The sequence below is a fragment of the Sus scrofa genome, chromosome 17, assembly GCF_000003025.6.
Source record: "Sus scrofa isolate TJ Tabasco breed Duroc chromosome 17, Sscrofa11.1, whole genome shotgun sequence".
Taxonomy (NCBI): Eukaryota; Metazoa; Chordata; class Mammalia; order Artiodactyla; family Suidae; genus Sus; species Sus scrofa.
This window is the reverse complement of record NC_010459.5, coordinates 4934188-4950588: the sequence shown is the minus strand read 5'-3', so window position 1 is coordinate 4950588 and position 16401 is coordinate 4934188. Positions and strand designations below refer to the sequence as shown.

The following is a 16401-nucleotide window of genomic DNA, read 5'->3' as shown; positions in this document are numbered from 1 at the left end:
TCCCAGAGAACTCACTGATGAAAACTTCTGTCTTCCCTTTCTTTCGATGTTAAAAGTTTTGTTTTATTTTGTTTTTTCAAGAATGGTCCACTCTTTGTGAAACTTGGAGATTACTCTTCACAATTCATTTTAGCCAAGTACAAAATTTTAACATTCTGCCAAAGCGGCAATCAGGTGGGCAAAGGGAAAGGTTAATGAGGAAGGCGGGCAAAGCAAGGCATATTGGATACAGACTGTGAAACAGACTAGTCAGCGGCGATGTGTCAGGAGGGATGAGTAAATCAGAATTAGAGAAGCTGAGCAGTGAGTGGGAAGGAGGGAAGGAGGGCCCGGAAGAAAATTCCTGAACGTGGGTCAGGGATGGAAGAACTGGCGCGTGACCCAGGACGAAGGGGGAGGTATGTCAAAGGAGGCCGCTGGCGGGGAGTCGGCCTGAGGAGCTGCGAAAGTGCTTAAGACCAGCCCGCCCTCCCGCCCTACTTTTTCCTTAGGTTGGAGAGGCAGCTACCAGTCACCTGGAGTGTGAGTTCCGGAGGGACTCGATCAGGCGCTGCTTCTGCTGTTGGAGGCTGGTGAGGCCACCGGGGGACCCAGCTGCGGAGGAGGAGGCGCTCTTGGTCAGGGGAAAGAGCCAGCTCATCCTCCACGGGTCCCCGGGCCCGAGGCCCTAGAAGGCTCTGGCCTGTTTCTCCCAGCCGCTCAGCCAGGCGGTTCTCCAGCGACAGTGGAGGAGCGGGCAGGGACGCCCCGGCCCCAGTGCTGGGGAGTTGTCTTCTCTAAGCAAGCCCGGCCAGGGGTCCTCGGGGCCTGAGGAGCATGCTCTGACTGCGGGCAGCTGGAGAGAGGGAACTCGGCGCCCGGGACCGGTAGTCCTACCTTCACCGCCCTGACGCCCGACCAGCCAGTTAGGCTGCGTGACTGCCCAGCTCTCCGCCACCCCAGCCTCCGTCAACTGCGTGCCCCGCCCCCTTCTGCGTGTCACGTCATCATCTGGCGCTCCTGCCCGGACGTGAGAAGCGACGGCGCAGCGCGGTGCAGCGCAGCTCCGGCTCCCCTTTCCCCCTTGCCGGGCGAGAGGTGTCTATGGGGCACCCGCTGCCGCCGCCGCTACCGCCACCGCCGCCGCCGGGTGCTGTCTCTATGGCGAGGAGGAAGAGGAGGAGCGCGAGCTCAGCGACACAAGTAGATCTTGCGTCTGCCACAGACTTGGGGGGGAGGGGTGGGTTGGGGAAGTAGAAAGGGGGCGGGAACGGTGAACCTGAGAGGGTGCGCGATGGCGCCAGCTGGAGCGCGGCTGGAGGAGGAAAGGGCTGGGCGGCGGGGGGTGGGGAGGAGGGTTAACGGGGGTTGGGGGTATGTCAAGGGGATGGCGCGGAGTGATGACGCGAAGGCTTTGTACCTGGGGCTTCGTTGTGGGACGGAAATTGGGAGTGGAGGGCGGTGGCCTAGATCCTCAGCTCTTGGTATTCCTTCCTTGGCGGTGCTTGGGAGTCAATCGGGCTCCAGTCAGTGGTTATCAGCACCTTCGCACTGGCTCTTTGCCAGGGAAGAGAGTTAGCTATGACTTGAATGTGTCTGTACGGTCCTCGCGTTTGGTTGGAAACCCGCCGTTCTGAGATGCTGCCTCTAGTGATGAGAAGGCCTCTAATGCCTCTTCGGGGCTTTCTGGAACTGTAGTAGAGAGAGAGGTGGTGAAAGCAATGTTAAACTACAGGTTTTTTCCAAAGTGTGTGTGTGTGTGTGTGTGTGTGTCCGCGCGCGGGCGCGTGTGGTGTTTTTAGCAGAGTGAAGAGAGTTATAAAGGAGGGTTTCCCTGCATCTTTGGTTTCTGTTCTTAGAGCACTTAGGTTACATTTGTGACTGAAGCATTTAGAAGAGGAGGTCACAATTCCCTTTTTTACGGTTGTCTGTAATGATTTTTTCAAACGTGTGTGAAAAGTGAAGGAGCATCTGGAATTTCCCTGCTCAAGAATCAAAACTTTGGTCTGTAGTGTTATAATTTTATACCATGAAACCTGTGTTATGGGCCAAAAATGTAACGCGTGTTTGGTAACCAGGGAAAAATGCTCTGATTTTTAGGACATTAGAAAGAAACAATTTGAAACGGAGACACTCTATTGCTTCCTTTCTTTCTTCCATCTGCTGTTACAGACATTGAAACAGTTTCTGAGGCTGCTACTTATTGCTCAGAAAGAGCTTTTTTTTTAATTGGTTTACTTTTGGCCCCTCCAATATGACTTGAATAAATTCCAGTAAAGTAGATTTTGTAACCATATCAGACAAATGTTCAGTTCATGAGGAATAAAAGCAAATACTACCTTTGTCTAGTAACAAAGTGACATCTTTCACATGTAGTGGGTATTTTGCTTTTCATTTTTATCTGAAAAGGGATGTCTTTATGAAGTTCTATTCAGATAGTGAGTTGAATTCAGAGGAATCTTTAATTACTGGAAAGTTTTAAGAAATGATTGGTGTGTACACAAAAAGCACTTTTTACATAACAGGACCAGGAAGCCTGTGATGTCCTTTTTTCCCTAAGTCACCGTGTGACTTTAGACAAGTCACTTTCTAAACTTTGATTTTCTTATCAGAGACTTTGAATAATCTCTTAAGTTTTGGTCAACTCAGTCATTATATAATTCAGATTTCTGATAGAGCTGGTTCTTATTTTGACAGGTACACAAATAAAGGATAAAGTATTTTATGAAACAAATCTTCAATCAAGTGTAACATTTTGATGCTTGGCAGCTAGACCCCTTGTGCCCTCACTATGCCAGCAGCAACTGTAGACCATAGCCAAAGAATTTGTGAAGTTTGGGCTTGCAACCTGGATGAAGAGATGAAGAAAATTCGTCAAGTTATCCGAAAATATAATTACGTTGCCATGGTATGCCTATGAGCAAAATCCTTAAAATTCTTTTAAGAATGAGGAAGGGGGATTTTAAATATCTCAAGTTCACCCCTTTCCTTGATTTTTTAAAAAAGGGATTAACTTAATTATGAAAAGAGAATTTTGTCAATGACCTCCAACTAAAGACCACCAAGAGCACACCTGTAATGTGATGAGTTGGGTTTAAACTTGAGGGAAAATCTGCTATTAGAACCATGGGGCATTTGAGTATGAGAGTGTCAGAAAGGACTTTTAGGATTTGGGCTTGTGTCAGGTGGTTTTAGGTAGGAAGTTAGGAAGCAGGGCTTTGCTCTAGATGATGGCTGTTGGGAAGCTGGGGAAATTCTGTGATAGGGTATCTTAACGAGTCTCAACCAGAATAAAAGACTAGAATGAGGCTAAAGCTCTGAAGAAGCAACAGTCACTCATTAGCTACCATAGAAGGATGTTGGGCCATTTTGTGGTTTGGACAATGTTTGTGCTTTTACATATGTTCAGTCATGATTACAAAGTGGCCTTGTCTGATGTTAAGAGTGTGAAATTGTTTATATTCAGCAGAAGAACCTTAGGACTTAGCTGTGAATGCCAGGTCTGCTCCAAGCAACACTAAGGCTTAATGTTAATACCAGATGGAGCTCCTGTTTGTCTTTTCTCAAACCAAAAAATTCTGATCTCCCGGTGAAGCATTGTTGATTTGCAGTTTTGTGTTTGCTTTTTAATCAGTGGATTTCCATGAACACACTGTGCTGTTAAGTGTTTCTAGTTTTGCATATACTATTCAGTCTGCCTAGACTGTCTACTCAGTTAATTATTTTGCTTCTTTGGCACTGTCTTGGTGAACCTGCTGTTTTCTAGATTATTAGCTTCAAGAAGGGATTAGTGTCTTAATCATCCTTTCTCCCCCCACCCCCAATACCTAGCCTAACACGTTGCATCCAATAAAGTGGTTGTTGAGTTGGACTGAATTTAGAAAAGTTTTAATTTCTTTACTGCTTCAGAGTAAGTTGTTATTTAGGTTTTGTTTTTAGTTTCCTAATTTGCATTTTAATATTAAACTGATGTATTATTAGTATATTGAACATAAGAAAATAAATATGCTTTTTTTGAGAGGAGCAGGTAGTTTGTTAAAATATAAATATTTGAGTGTACATAGATAATGTTTTATATAATAGATGTTCTCACCCATAATTAGAATTGAAGTTATTTTTTTCCAGTAGAAATTCATTCAGATAATTTATTTCTCAGGCGATAAGGAATGAAAAACATTAGAGATGCCATAACATTTTACAGGAATAAGTGGTGGCATGAAGTTTTTAAGGTCATGCTTTCTTTGGACTGTAAAAAGAATACTGTTTAGCACAAGAAATTAAGGTTTTGGTGTTTAGATAAACCTTATTTCAGAAAAGCAGTTGGAAAGTATGATGCATTTTCTATTCTTTTTAACCAGTTCTTCATTGATTTTAGCATTAGAATACTGTGAGCAACATGTATTTGTGATTTTTTTCCTCCTTCCTTGGGAATACTTAGTTGCATGTATTGTGTGTATCTTACACATAGTAATTTTTTTACTGATGCAGTATTTAAAGTAAGAAGTCATTTAAGTTTGGAGAGTTTTATTTTATGGTTCTAAAAAGTAATGCTCTTCCTAGTTAAAAGGTACTTTGTAATCGAATATGAATTGTGTAGAACATCACCTATATCAAGAGTCTTTGACTTGTACCCCAAATTAATTATTTTAATTATTTGTGGATTGTGCTTTCAACCATTTAGTAAATAATAAACCTTAAAATATTTTACAGGACACCGAGTTTCCAGGTGTGGTTGCAAGACCCATTGGAGAATTCAGGAGTAATGCCGACTATCAGTACCAACTATTGCGGTGTAATGTAGACTTGTTAAAGATAATTCAGCTAGGACTGACATTTATGAATGAGCAAGGAGAATACCCTCCAGGAACTTCAACTTGGCAGTTTAATTTTAAATTTAATTTGACGTAAGTGGGAAATAAATATAATTCAAACCTGTTTTAGTTTGATTTTAGAAGTGAATTTCCCTGAAATGTGACAAATGAAATTCTAATTAAATTTGGTATCGTTATCCTGGAAATACTTAAAACCTTAAATTTCACAAGGTGTTTTTGTTTTTTTGTTTTTTTTTTAAATGGGGCAAAAAAATCAGGATAAAGAAGACTTTTAAATTCTAATATTTTGAGTTTTAGAGATGTTACTTGAAAAGTACGACTGGCACTACTTTGAAATTTGGAAAATTGGGTATTGAAAGTATCAGTAGAATAAATAACCGTATCTTAATTTTGCTTTCAAACTTTGGAATTTGAAACATACATGTCTCTGTTGTAATAATTATTCTTCTTGTGAAGAGATTTTTATTATGGTCATACTTCAGTTTATGTGTAGATTACACATCAAAAGTGCTAAAATATTTTTTAGAAACTTGAGTGCCTTTTCCTTTCATATCAGTATTTTATAATGCTTATGTTTCTAGTCAGCCCATAGAACTTTTTATCAGTTATATATAGGAGGAGTAATAGTAGCCTTGAGCCTGGTATTTCTTTTAGAAACAATTCAGAATCTGAATTCTTACTCAAATCTGGATCAGAACCCAGTTTCCTTACTTATACTACTTCTATATCATTGGTAGGAGTAGTCTTGATAGTTTTGGGAAGTTTCCACTGATTGGGGGTGAGGGCAGATTGGTTACAAACTGTAAGATGGGAAATGTTTGATACATTTTGAGTATGTTACTATACTGCGCTATTCTTCTACTGCACAGCCTCTGCTTGTGTCATATGATCTAACATCTGATTTGAAAAATAGTAAAAGAAGTTGTAGGACAATGAATGGTGGTGCCATTGTAAGAACCTCCCATTCTCTGTGATGTGCTATTTAGCATATAAGATCTAAAGAAAAGCAGGGCTGATGATTTTAGATGGTCAATGGTGCAGTAGTATGGCTATGTTTAGCATGACTGTTTCACTCTGTTGGATTTAATAATGTACTTTCTGGAATTTCGTAAAGGGTACAAGGTACTCTCATCTATTCAAACTGACAGTAACTTTTATAAGTGTGTAGTTCTCAAAATTGCCTTTTCTCCTTTCCTGGAAAGATAACCCTTTTTAAGATTAGTATTCTACTATTTCCTTGGTTGCATGTTATTTTTTTTTTCAAAGTTCATCATTAGAACATTGTTCTTTACTAAGGTATTGTTGTGATCTCGGTACGTGAGTAGGAGGACACCGATCAGTGTTTTTCAGTTTTGGTTAAGTTGACATTTTTTTTTTTCTAGAAACATTTTTGTTTTAATAACTGCTTTGTTATTAAAATCTTTGAAAGATATTTTTTCTTATACAGAATACTGCTATAGTTTTGCTACCATTCATACTAACATTAATGTCTTAAGAGATGTTTAAGGATAGAGTGGAAAATATTTAACTAGAGAGGGTCAGTTGGAGGATAAAACCAGTACCATGTGATGTGGAGAAAGAACCGTGAACATGAACAGAATCTTGGATATTTCAAAGAAAGATGAAAATTGGCTTTTTCATTGATTGCCTAGACTGAATGTGTCAGCACCGGGGAACATAGTGTTGAGAAAAGTTGGTCATGGTCATTATAACCTAGTGTTATAGTTATGTCTTCTGTTTTCTTTTGCCCAAGTCCAAGAATTAGAATTGGTAGGTCCAGATCAGTGTTTGGGAATTCACTGTAAACTGGATTTGAAGTTGATATGTACATGAAAATTGAAGTAGAATATGATATCTGATGGTGAAACCCAGAGGTTTTTCTCTTGAGATTGTGACTTAAATGGTCCAGGTGTGGGACTTGGGAATCCATATTTTGCTAAGTTCTCTGAATGTTGGTTATCATTGGGCAAGTTTGGGAAATACTGGTTTAAATAATATGATACTCCCTGGTGACATAACATTGAACAAAACAGACAAAAATCATTGCCCTCTTGTAGCTTAAATTCTTATTTAAGTTTAGATATCCTAGCTTGACTTTTGAAAGGTAGTCTTCTAGGAATAAGGTTAGGAGAGCAGAGTTATTCTAGCAGAGTTCTTCATTTTAAGCAGTTTACTGTTTATCGGGGCCATTTGAAAGGCTCATCGTTAGAGGAGGCATCTCCTTTTTATTTAAGATAGAATGTAGTTTCACTCAGTCACATCAGATGCTTCGCATTTGGTCTTCTTCCTGGTACTGCTGAGAGCCTGGGAGTTGGACCCAGGCCCTCACCCCTGTGGCTGCGGCTCCATTTGGCAGCATTAAAGTGGCTGCTGAGACCAAAAACCCCTGATAGGAATGTGTCTGTTACTTTGTGGTGGTAATGGCTGGTGAGTAGAAGACACTTTTTTTCCCCAAACCCAGTTAAATTTATTTAACTTGTGAACCGCTAATGAAATTGATAGTATAGATTAAAATCTTACCATTGGATTGTTCTGAATGATTATTATTTACTGTATGAACATTTTTCCACAATACTTAATGACCATTATATTTAAATTGTATTTTCACTCCATATATGCAAAGCTTTGGAATTAAACGCCAATCTTCTCTCTCGTTACTGACATTACAGTTTTAGATGTAAATGGGAGAAAATCAGTTTGAAGTATGACACTTTTGAATGTTGTCTTTCTTTTTCTCCTGCCAGGGAGGACATGTATGCCCAAGACTCTATAGAGCTACTGACAACATCTGGTATCCAGTTTAAAAAACATGAGGAGGAAGGAATTGAAACCCAGTACTTTGCAGAACTTCTTATGACTTCAGGAGTAGTCCTCTGTGAAGGGGTCAAATGGTTATCATTTCATAGGTAAAAAGATTGCCTTGAAAGTGGCATTTGTGTTACCATTTCCTGATTGCTTCACACTTGGTTTGGGTCACTCTGTCAGCAATTTCAGGCTTAGTTCTACAAAGTATTGGCTGCCATATAGCAGTCTCTTAACTCTCCAAGCTAATTGAAAAGTTAATTTAATGATATGGGATCCATTTTAGGCTGTCAAAGAGATAGTATTGCATAGTCGAAAGAGGGCAGGCTGGAAAAGTAGACCTGGTTTAAGTTCAGCAATCCCAGAGTTCCCTTCGTGGCTCAGCAGTAATGAGCCCAAGTAGTATTCATGAGGATGCCAGTTCAATCCCAAGCCTTGCTCAGTGGGTTAAGGATCCAGCATTTCCGTGAGCTGTGGTGTAGGTCGCAGATGTGGCTCAGATCCCAAGTGGCTGTGACTGTGGTGTAGGCCAGCAGCTGCAGCTCCGATTTGACCCCTAGCCTTGGAACTACCATATACCACTGGTATGTGGAAAAATATATATTTTTTGGTGAGGTGAGGGCCTGGGTCCAAAATCAGTCGATCGATCCATCCCTCCATCCAGCAGTGCCATTTGGAATCTGTGTTACCTAGGGTTATTTAACATTTCTAAGCCTTAGAATGGAAACATTTATTCATTTTAAAAGTATTTATTTGTTATCCTTCATATGCCAAGCACTATGATAATATTCTAGGAATTAAGCTATGAACAAAATAGACTAAAATTTTGATTTCATGGAGTTCACATTCTGGTGGGAGTAGACAGACAAGTTTTTTAAATGATGAACGTATATTTTAGTTTGTTAGGTGGTGGTAAATGCTATGGAAAAAAATTGATAAAGAGAAAGCTAGAGGTGTGTGTGGTGGATTTTAATTTTTTTAAATAGGATATTAGGAAGAAATACTTAGAATTAGCTTAAATTGTTTTAATGATCAGTAGTGACATATTTAAAGCATCTAGTAAAGTGCTCTACACACAGTAAATTCTCAATAAATGGTAGTTTTTAATTCTTATCATACAATTAGGTTGTTGAGAATTTCTGGAAAGGAAATTCTATTTTGTATAAACAGACTTTTAGCTAAGAGAAAGAGTTTTCCTATCTAAGTAAACTACATTAAACTGGCAACTCAGGGACTAAAAGTGCTTCGGGAATGATTTTATTTGGCCTTTTGTTATGTTTTTAAAATGCATTGAATTATGCAGGTATTAATATTCTCACACTTGGTCTACTTTAGCATTTAAAAAAAAAAAAGTTTCTGCATGCTGTGTATTTCCAGCACTGGCCTCAGTAATAAAAGACTAGTGAAGGACTGTTCATACCGTCAACCTCAGCGTAGTACTAAGCAGTCATTTTTGAGCTGGAGTATTGAACTTACTCATATCCACCTATCTTTTTTTCTCTGTTTTCCTTCACTTGAGTCTGTACCTCAGGAAATGAGGCTTAAGTCTCTGGTAATTTGAGGGATGTTTTTTGAGTTCTTTTTTCACTTCCCTAGTCTTGAAGATGCAAAAGAACTGGAAAGCATTGTCCTCTTTTTAACTATGTATGATAGTTCTTTCATTCAAAAAATAGTCTGAGGCATTACTTTGTTTTAGGCATTGGAATATTAAGATGAATAAAAACAGGGAGTTCCCTGGTGGTCTAATGGTTGGATTCAGCAGCCTGGGTTCAATCCCTGGTCTGGGAACTGAGATTCCACTTAAGGATGCCTGTCATGGCCAAAAAAAAATTTTTCAATTTTTTTATAAAAGATGAACAAAAACAGGGGTCATGTCTTGAATCTAGGTTTGACTATTTGAGTATTGTCAAGATATGTAAGATTTCATTCTCCTAAATGTCATTAAATATTTTCTTCATAGTCTTATTTCTAGTAGATAAGGACTTAAGAAATTTATAAATACTAAATTCTAAAACAACTTGTTTTTACCTAGTAGTAAGCAATATATTGACTTGTATTTTAGGTAGATAAAGAAGTTACTTTCTTGTCAACTGCCAGAAATTTAAAGGTTTCTAGCGTTTGTTTATACCTTGATATTCCTTAATGGTCTTCAGTATTAAAAATTTGTTTTTCTCCGTGTTAAGAAGTATAATTCTAAACCTTGAATAGAAATTTATTTGTAATCTTCCTTTAAAAGATATCTTAGTAGCATCTGTCATCAAATATTTGAGTCCTAACTAAATGGAAAGTTTTTTTAAGATGTGATACCTCCCTTTAAACGCATGGAGAAAACAATACCTACGCTTTAAAGGGTGATAAAAAAGAACTTGTCTGAGAACTCTGTGGGAGCTGAGCTCTTTAGGGAAGGCTTCGGATAGAGGTCCTTAAAGGTAGACAGGGAGAAGGAGGTGCGATTGTGGGGGAAATGTGGGGCGATATAAACCTGTGGCGAAAGCTAAACAACAGGAAGAGGAGATCTTGAGAGTGGGGAGTTTTTTATTCTCTAGTTAGTAGTTCTCAGCTTTTGCTACCTTCCTTCTTTCATGAGCAGCATTCCTATCTCTTGGGGATTGAGATAGGAACAGAATTTTGAGTGAAGAGAGTACTTATTAATAAAATCACTTAAGGGAAGTGAAAATACTTTGTTAAGAATTACACTCTGGATTTTTGAAGTATGTGACCTCTTTATATAAAAAATGGGAGGATATGCATTAATTTTTGCCTTCTAAATGCCAATTCTCTATCTTTTGGCTTTTTTCCAAGTTTCCATTCATCTTTAATTTTTCAGATGTTTGCTGTGGACAGCTTGATACCCCTTAGAAAGTTCTCTATTTAAGGATTACAGAATGGTAGTTTGGTAGTTCAGTGACACATCTGGCTGGTAGCAGAGATCTGTATATTAGTATTCCTAGATGATGAAATGACAGGTTCTTACCACTCTCTGTAAATGATGGCATTTTCCCATTATAAACATGTTCATTTTCTCTGTTCTTTTGTGCCCTTTTTTTTCTGGTTGATTCCATTTTTTCCCCCTGCATAATGACTCACTTAAAAGAAAAAAAATTATTTTTTCATCTCTATGGTATTTATGTTACTCTTCTTTATTCTTTAACCCTTTTCTAGTGGTTATGACTTTGGCTACTTAATCAAAATCCTGACCAACTCTAACTTGCCTGAAGAAGAACTTGACTTCTTTGAGATCCTTCGATTGTTTTTTCCCGTCATTTATGATGTGAAGTACCTCATGAAGAGCTGCAAAAATCTCAAAGTAAGGCTTTGAGTGGCTTTATCTGTAATCAGCACACTATTCAGAGCGGGTGACTGACTTATGCTGGGCTGAGGTGTTGCTTGAAACCCTGTTTTTAAGTTTTATGTTAAATGCAGGTACACAGAGTTCCTGTCATGGCTCAGCGGAAAGGAATCTGACTTGCTCAATGGGTTAAGGATCTGGTGTTGCTGTGAGCTGTGGTGTAGGTCGCAGATGTGGCTTGGATCTGGTGTTGCTGTGGCTGTGGTGTAGGTCGAAGATGCAGCTTGGATCTGGTGTTGCTGTGGCTGTGGTGTAGACCAGCGGCTACAGCTCTGATTTGACCCCTAGCCTGGGAACCTCCCTATGCCACGGGTATAGCCCTAAAAAGACCAAAAAAAAAAAAAAAAAGAAAGAAAAAATAAATGAAGGTACATTATCTGTGCATAAATAATAATTTATAGGAAATCCTTTTTTAAAGGGTTTTAAATATATATTGGCAGAGTAAGTTTTCTACAAGATTCAAACCAAAGATGAGATCTTTGTCATTGCTTGCCAGATTGAAAATCATAAGCCAGCACAGAAACTGGTTCTTGGGCACAAAAGTGCAAGCTCTCCCTCTCTCCCAACATGCATAATCCTTCTAAGCAAGATGAAGTCTGAAGTGGTCAGCCTTGTGCAGATGTTGTCAATCGTGTGGCAAAAAGAGTTTCCCCTTCAGCTTATCTTGACTAGAGATGTTATTGGGTCTAGTCACAGGGTCATGTTCCTAGGAATAAACTATATATCTAAAAGGATTTTTCCCCCAGCCCATGGATGTCAACTTGTTAGTAAGTGCTATAGTTAGGTGGGTAGTTCCTGTTTAGACAGCCACTTACATTCTGGCACTTTACCATGTGTATAATAACTTTTACTTCTGAATGCTATTTCTTTCAAAAACAAACTGTCTTTAATAAGGAAAAGGGCCCCTTTACTTTCAGAATGAATTCACCTATGGGGGTACAGACCCCAGAGCAATGTAGTGGTTTTATTTCTCAGGTATGTGTAATTAAGCTGTAACTGAAGAAAGACATTTAGAAGTAAAGTGGTTGCTTCATAGAATCTACATCAAGGATGATCAAATTTTCTCCTCCCTAGCTTTTTAGAAAGGCAAGGAAAGTTTTACTTTTAGGAGATGGTAAAAACTTTAAGAACTTTACCTTTATGCTGAAAGAAATAATTTAGGAAGCGAATAAGGAAAATTTGCTTTTGACAAATGAATTGAAAATCGTAAGAGAAGCAGTCTTTGGGCCAAAGTTTGCTTGCCTCATTACAGGATACAGCATATAACAAGGGAAATTTTTAAGAAAGTTAATAACTTCATGTTTGTAGCACCTAAGAATAGCAGAATTTTGTGCAATTTGAAGAGACTTCTGTGATTTAAGTGAACTTGCACTAGACTGTCTTTACTCTGGAAAGGATACCTCCTGAAAGTATTGCATGCTGAGAATCCAAGGCCTCAGTGTTTTAATCTGGCTGTGGAAATGTTTTTTAAAATTGACATATCTGTACAAAGACAGTTTTTGAGAACAGAGAACCAAATTATTGTTCATTATGCATGTGTTATTGGAAAATTACATATTTTGACTGTGCCCTGAGTAACCAGCTGTGTGAAAATTTAGGTTAATGACAAAGGTACTTTTTGACCTATAGTCAGCGGTACTGAATGACTCTATTCTGTTGCTCTCCTAAGCAGCTGCTAATGATACCTAATCCTTGTGCTATTTTTAGCACTGAAGCTACTGCCTTGCAAAGTACTGTTCAAGCTGTGATGTAGTGAAGGGCTAGTTTGCTGGTAGAGGCCTTAGCAATTTACAGAAGAATTTCTTTGTTTCTTTGTCCTGATGCTTGTTTCTTTCCTTTCTCTCCTCCAGTTTCTCCCAGTTTAGTCTCCTTCCTTCCCTCCCTCTCCATTATTCCCTTTCTTTTCCTTTCCTTCAGTCTCATTCTTTCTTTTTAATTCCAGCAATATTGACGTAGATGGGTGTTTAGTAGATCCTTCCAAGGAGATGTATTCTTTTTTTTTTTTTTTTTTTTTTTTTTTTGCTTTTTAGGGCCACGCCCAGGGCATATGGAAGTTTCCAGGCTAGTGGTCAAATTGGAGCTACAGCTGCCGGCCTACTCCACAGCCACAGCAACACGGGATCCGAGCTGGGTCTGCAACCTGCACAGAGCTCATGGCAATGCCAGATCCCCAACCCACTGAGTAAGGCCAGGGATCAAACCTGCATCCTCATGGATACTAGTCAGATTCCTTTCCGCTAAGCCACAACAAGAACTCCCAGAAGTTGTATTCTTATAACGACATATTCTTTTCCTTAACAAACAAAACCATAGTTAAGCACTTAGTTAATTCTTATGGACTTGACTAGTCATGATAGCTTTGTTTTGTGGAAATTATTTAGATTAAATTACTGAGAGACAGATTGGTGTGAAACTTAAAAGAAAGTTTACCTTCTCCAGTCAGTTTTATAATGGATGGATGGGTGGATGGATGGACTGTGAAGGTGCTCATAAATGTTACCCTGTATACCTGTTACCTTGTATACTATCTGCTTCCCTCATAATTTACCTGCCTATTACATGCCTTACATAGTACAGTGAAGATAAATTTTCTTAGTTGGGATCTCATTTTCTATTCAATTATAAATATCTCCCACATTCTATAAATACGTCAGTAATTCACATTCTCTCTTTTTTTGCTGATCTTCATAAGGTCCGTCTTTACATACTAAAGTTCATTTCTATTTCAGTCATTGTCTTAAGTTATATGATTTGTGAATTCAGGTGTTGCAATGATTCTTTCTTTTGACAGGCAATTTTTCTTTCTTGTAGGGTGGTCTACAGGAAGTCGCTGAACAGTTAGAGCTGGAACGGATAGGACCACAACATCAGGCAGGATCTGACTCATTGCTCACAGGAATGGCCTTTTTCAAAATGAGAGAAGTATGAAGACATCAGTGCCTTTTTCTCAGTTGGTTATTAAGTTGAGAACATTAAAATCTGATGGCAAAAGTTTGGGGGCAATAAGTACTTATTAGTTGAAGATAAAATTACAGGTACCATGTAAGTCATATCTACCGCACTTGAATGAAAGTAATCAAAAATAAGTCACCTTGAAATGTAGTTCAGAGGGAAATGGAATAAGTTCTTCGTAGAATAGAATATTTAAACTATTTTAGAAATCATGTAGGTCCAGCCATACTGTTTTTTAGGTGAGGAACCAGGCTTTTATCGAAGGTCATACACATTACTAAGGGGACAACTCCAGAGTACTTTCTGTGGACCACATCAGTGTTGCTTCTCTCAAGTCAAGGAATCCTGATGTTAAGTTTCCCCCAGCATCGTCTTGTCTTAGGTTAAACTGCTGATAAAAATAGTTTGCTCTTGCCATTCTTCAGTACTTTGAGGATCTGCAGAGTAGGACCCATGCTTTTTAGTAGATTCTTACAAAGAGGTTTTGAATTCTAAAGGGGTTAAATAAATCTGAAATAGTAGTTAAATCAAAAATCATGTTGGACAGATGCTCCTAAAGTGGCAAAAGGCAGAGATAAATTCTTCAAATATAAAGAAGGTATGGAAGAATGAAATTTAACGAACCCAAGTCTACTTAAGTGATAGGCACAGGTATACTGTACCACAGGTAAATGCAAAGAAAAAAAAGTCGCTTGTAGAAAACAAAACAATAGACTTTTTGCTTATAAAAAAATTTCCTCTTTGCAAAATATTTACTGTAGAATTTTTTTGAGTATATACTCTTAGATATTAAAGAAATTACTGAGAACAACACTTCTGGGATTTAAAACTTTGTAGAAATATACTAATAATACATATAATAGGAAGCATAGAACTTTTGTTAAGTGGTATTGATTCAGAAGTGATTTGGGCTGTCTATTCATGACAAGTAAATGTTTTGTTGTTTTGTACTTCTTCCCAGTGCTATTAAGACAACATTTTGGATTTTCAGCTTTGCATTTAAAAAAATGCCTTAATGGTTCAATTATTGGTAGATTTCTGTTACTGATTTGTTGTCTATATTTTTCTTAGCTTTATTAAGGATAGTAACCTAATGTAAATGTTCAGATTTAACTACTCAGACATGTTTGGGTTTGATTTTATTCTAGCCAGCTTAGTAGCACAAGGACCCAAGGCTACTTATAAATCTTAACTCCCCCTCCTCTGCTCATTATTGGCTACTTTCATTCATTCTCATGATTATTGTTAAATTAATGGAATTAAAAATACCTGCCGTTTTTCCATGATTATAGATTCTCATAAAAATGGTCTGAGTGTTAATAGGTGTGTGTTGGTATATTTTTGGTAGTCTTTTTTTTTTTTTTTTGGTTTCTTTTGAGCTCTGTACTTCTTGAGAACATCAGTCTTAAACATTTAATGTGTGGCTTCAGAGGAGCACCATAGAGAAGAGCTGTCATTATAGTTAGTGAACAGTCATTACTTACATTGCTGAAGTTTAAATTACCAGTGGTACCTTTTGGTTAAAATTATCTTTTTTTTTTTTTTTTTTTTCCAAAATTCCTTTTTAGATGTTCTTTGAAGATCATATTGATGATGCCAAATATTGTGGTCATTTGTATGGCCTTGGTTCTGGTTCATCCTATGTACAGAATGGCACAGGGAATGCATATGAAGAGGAAGCCAACAAGCAGTCATGACATGAAATAGTTCTTTTTATTTTATTTGAGCAACACACATGCTTGTATATAGGTTTTATCTCTGGTTTAATCCCTTGAACAATAGACATTACTTTTTTTTTTCATAGTTCATTTTATTTTCTGCCTTTCAGTACTAAGTATGACCATTCCTATCTCAGATCTTAATAAATAGAAAAGCATTCAGGTTAAATCTGGCCTTAATATACTTGTTAGTAGGCGTGTGTGACAGAGTGGGGAAAGCTACATCATATTGAATACTTTGATAAACTTTACCTACTTGAGCTTGGTTTGTTTTTTCCCTTTCTGAAATTAACTAGCACTGACTGTAATTTATTTCCCTGTTTCATGTCTCCCTTCCATTCTGCAGGAGTTTTAGCTATTTGAAATTGTGGACCATCAATTTTGCACTTTAGAGAGTGATTCTGACTCAAATCCTCTGTTTTATCAGCAATTTTGGTTTTCTTGCTCTTAGCTGGAAAAATGACCATCTGCCAACTCTATACAGTATTTGTTTTTGACCCACGGAATATAGCACATGCATTGTGCAAATGGTTGATTCAGCAAGACTACAAAAAAAAAAAAAAAAAAAAAAGACAAAAAACTACTGAGGAGCTTAGTAACTGCTGTTTCTGTACGTAGTATTTAATCTTCCAAGCACATCTAGTGTCTGTCAGTTTCTAATTGGCATGTGTAGGCTGCTCTGTGACTGAAGAATTTTTCAAACCAGCTTTACACCCTTCAGGAAAAATCGTTTGTGATTGGATATTTAGTGTCTGCCGGGAAATTGGTA

The 16401-nt window shown here is 38.1% G+C and overlaps 2 protein-coding genes across 9 annotated transcripts in view; one reads left to right on the top strand and one right to left on the bottom strand.

Annotated features, from left to right (window-relative positions):
* The window catches only part of VPS37A (VPS37A, ESCRT-I subunit), a 65211-nt gene extending 64254 nt beyond the window's left edge, over positions 1-957 (bottom strand). For 3 of the 5 annotated variants that reach the window (XR_002340085.1, XM_021078071.1, XM_021078070.1), the window contains exon 1: positions 516-678. Coding sequence is in view for 3 of the 5 variants with exons in the window: in XM_021078071.1 (XP_020933730.1) it covers positions 516-640 (125 nt within the window). In the remaining 2 variants the exon portion in view is untranslated. Of the gene's footprint in view, positions 1-515 lie in introns of all 5 variants that reach the window. The other 2 variants (XR_002340086.1, XM_005672644.3) reach the window with 2 other exon arrangements.
* CNOT7 (CCR4-NOT transcription complex subunit 7) lies at positions 496-16210 on the top strand. 4 transcript variants are annotated; one of them, XM_005672641.3, is made up of 7 exons: positions 496-1182; positions 2677-2887; positions 4690-4883; positions 7556-7717; positions 10776-10920; positions 13774-13884; positions 15979-16210. In XM_005672641.3, the coding sequence occupies exons 2-7, from the start codon at positions 2771-2773 to the stop codon at positions 15985-15987; spliced, it is 738 nt and encodes a 245-aa protein (XP_005672698.1). In that variant the 5' UTR covers positions 496-1182; positions 2677-2770; the 3' UTR covers positions 15988-16210. The 4 variants fall into 4 exon arrangements, with proteins under 4 accessions (XP_005672698.1, XP_003483916.1, XP_013840438.2 ...); XM_003483868.4 differs by having other exon boundaries at positions 15483-16210; XM_013984984.2 differs by lacking the exon at positions 2677-2887 and having other exon boundaries at positions 1012-1182; positions 15483-16203.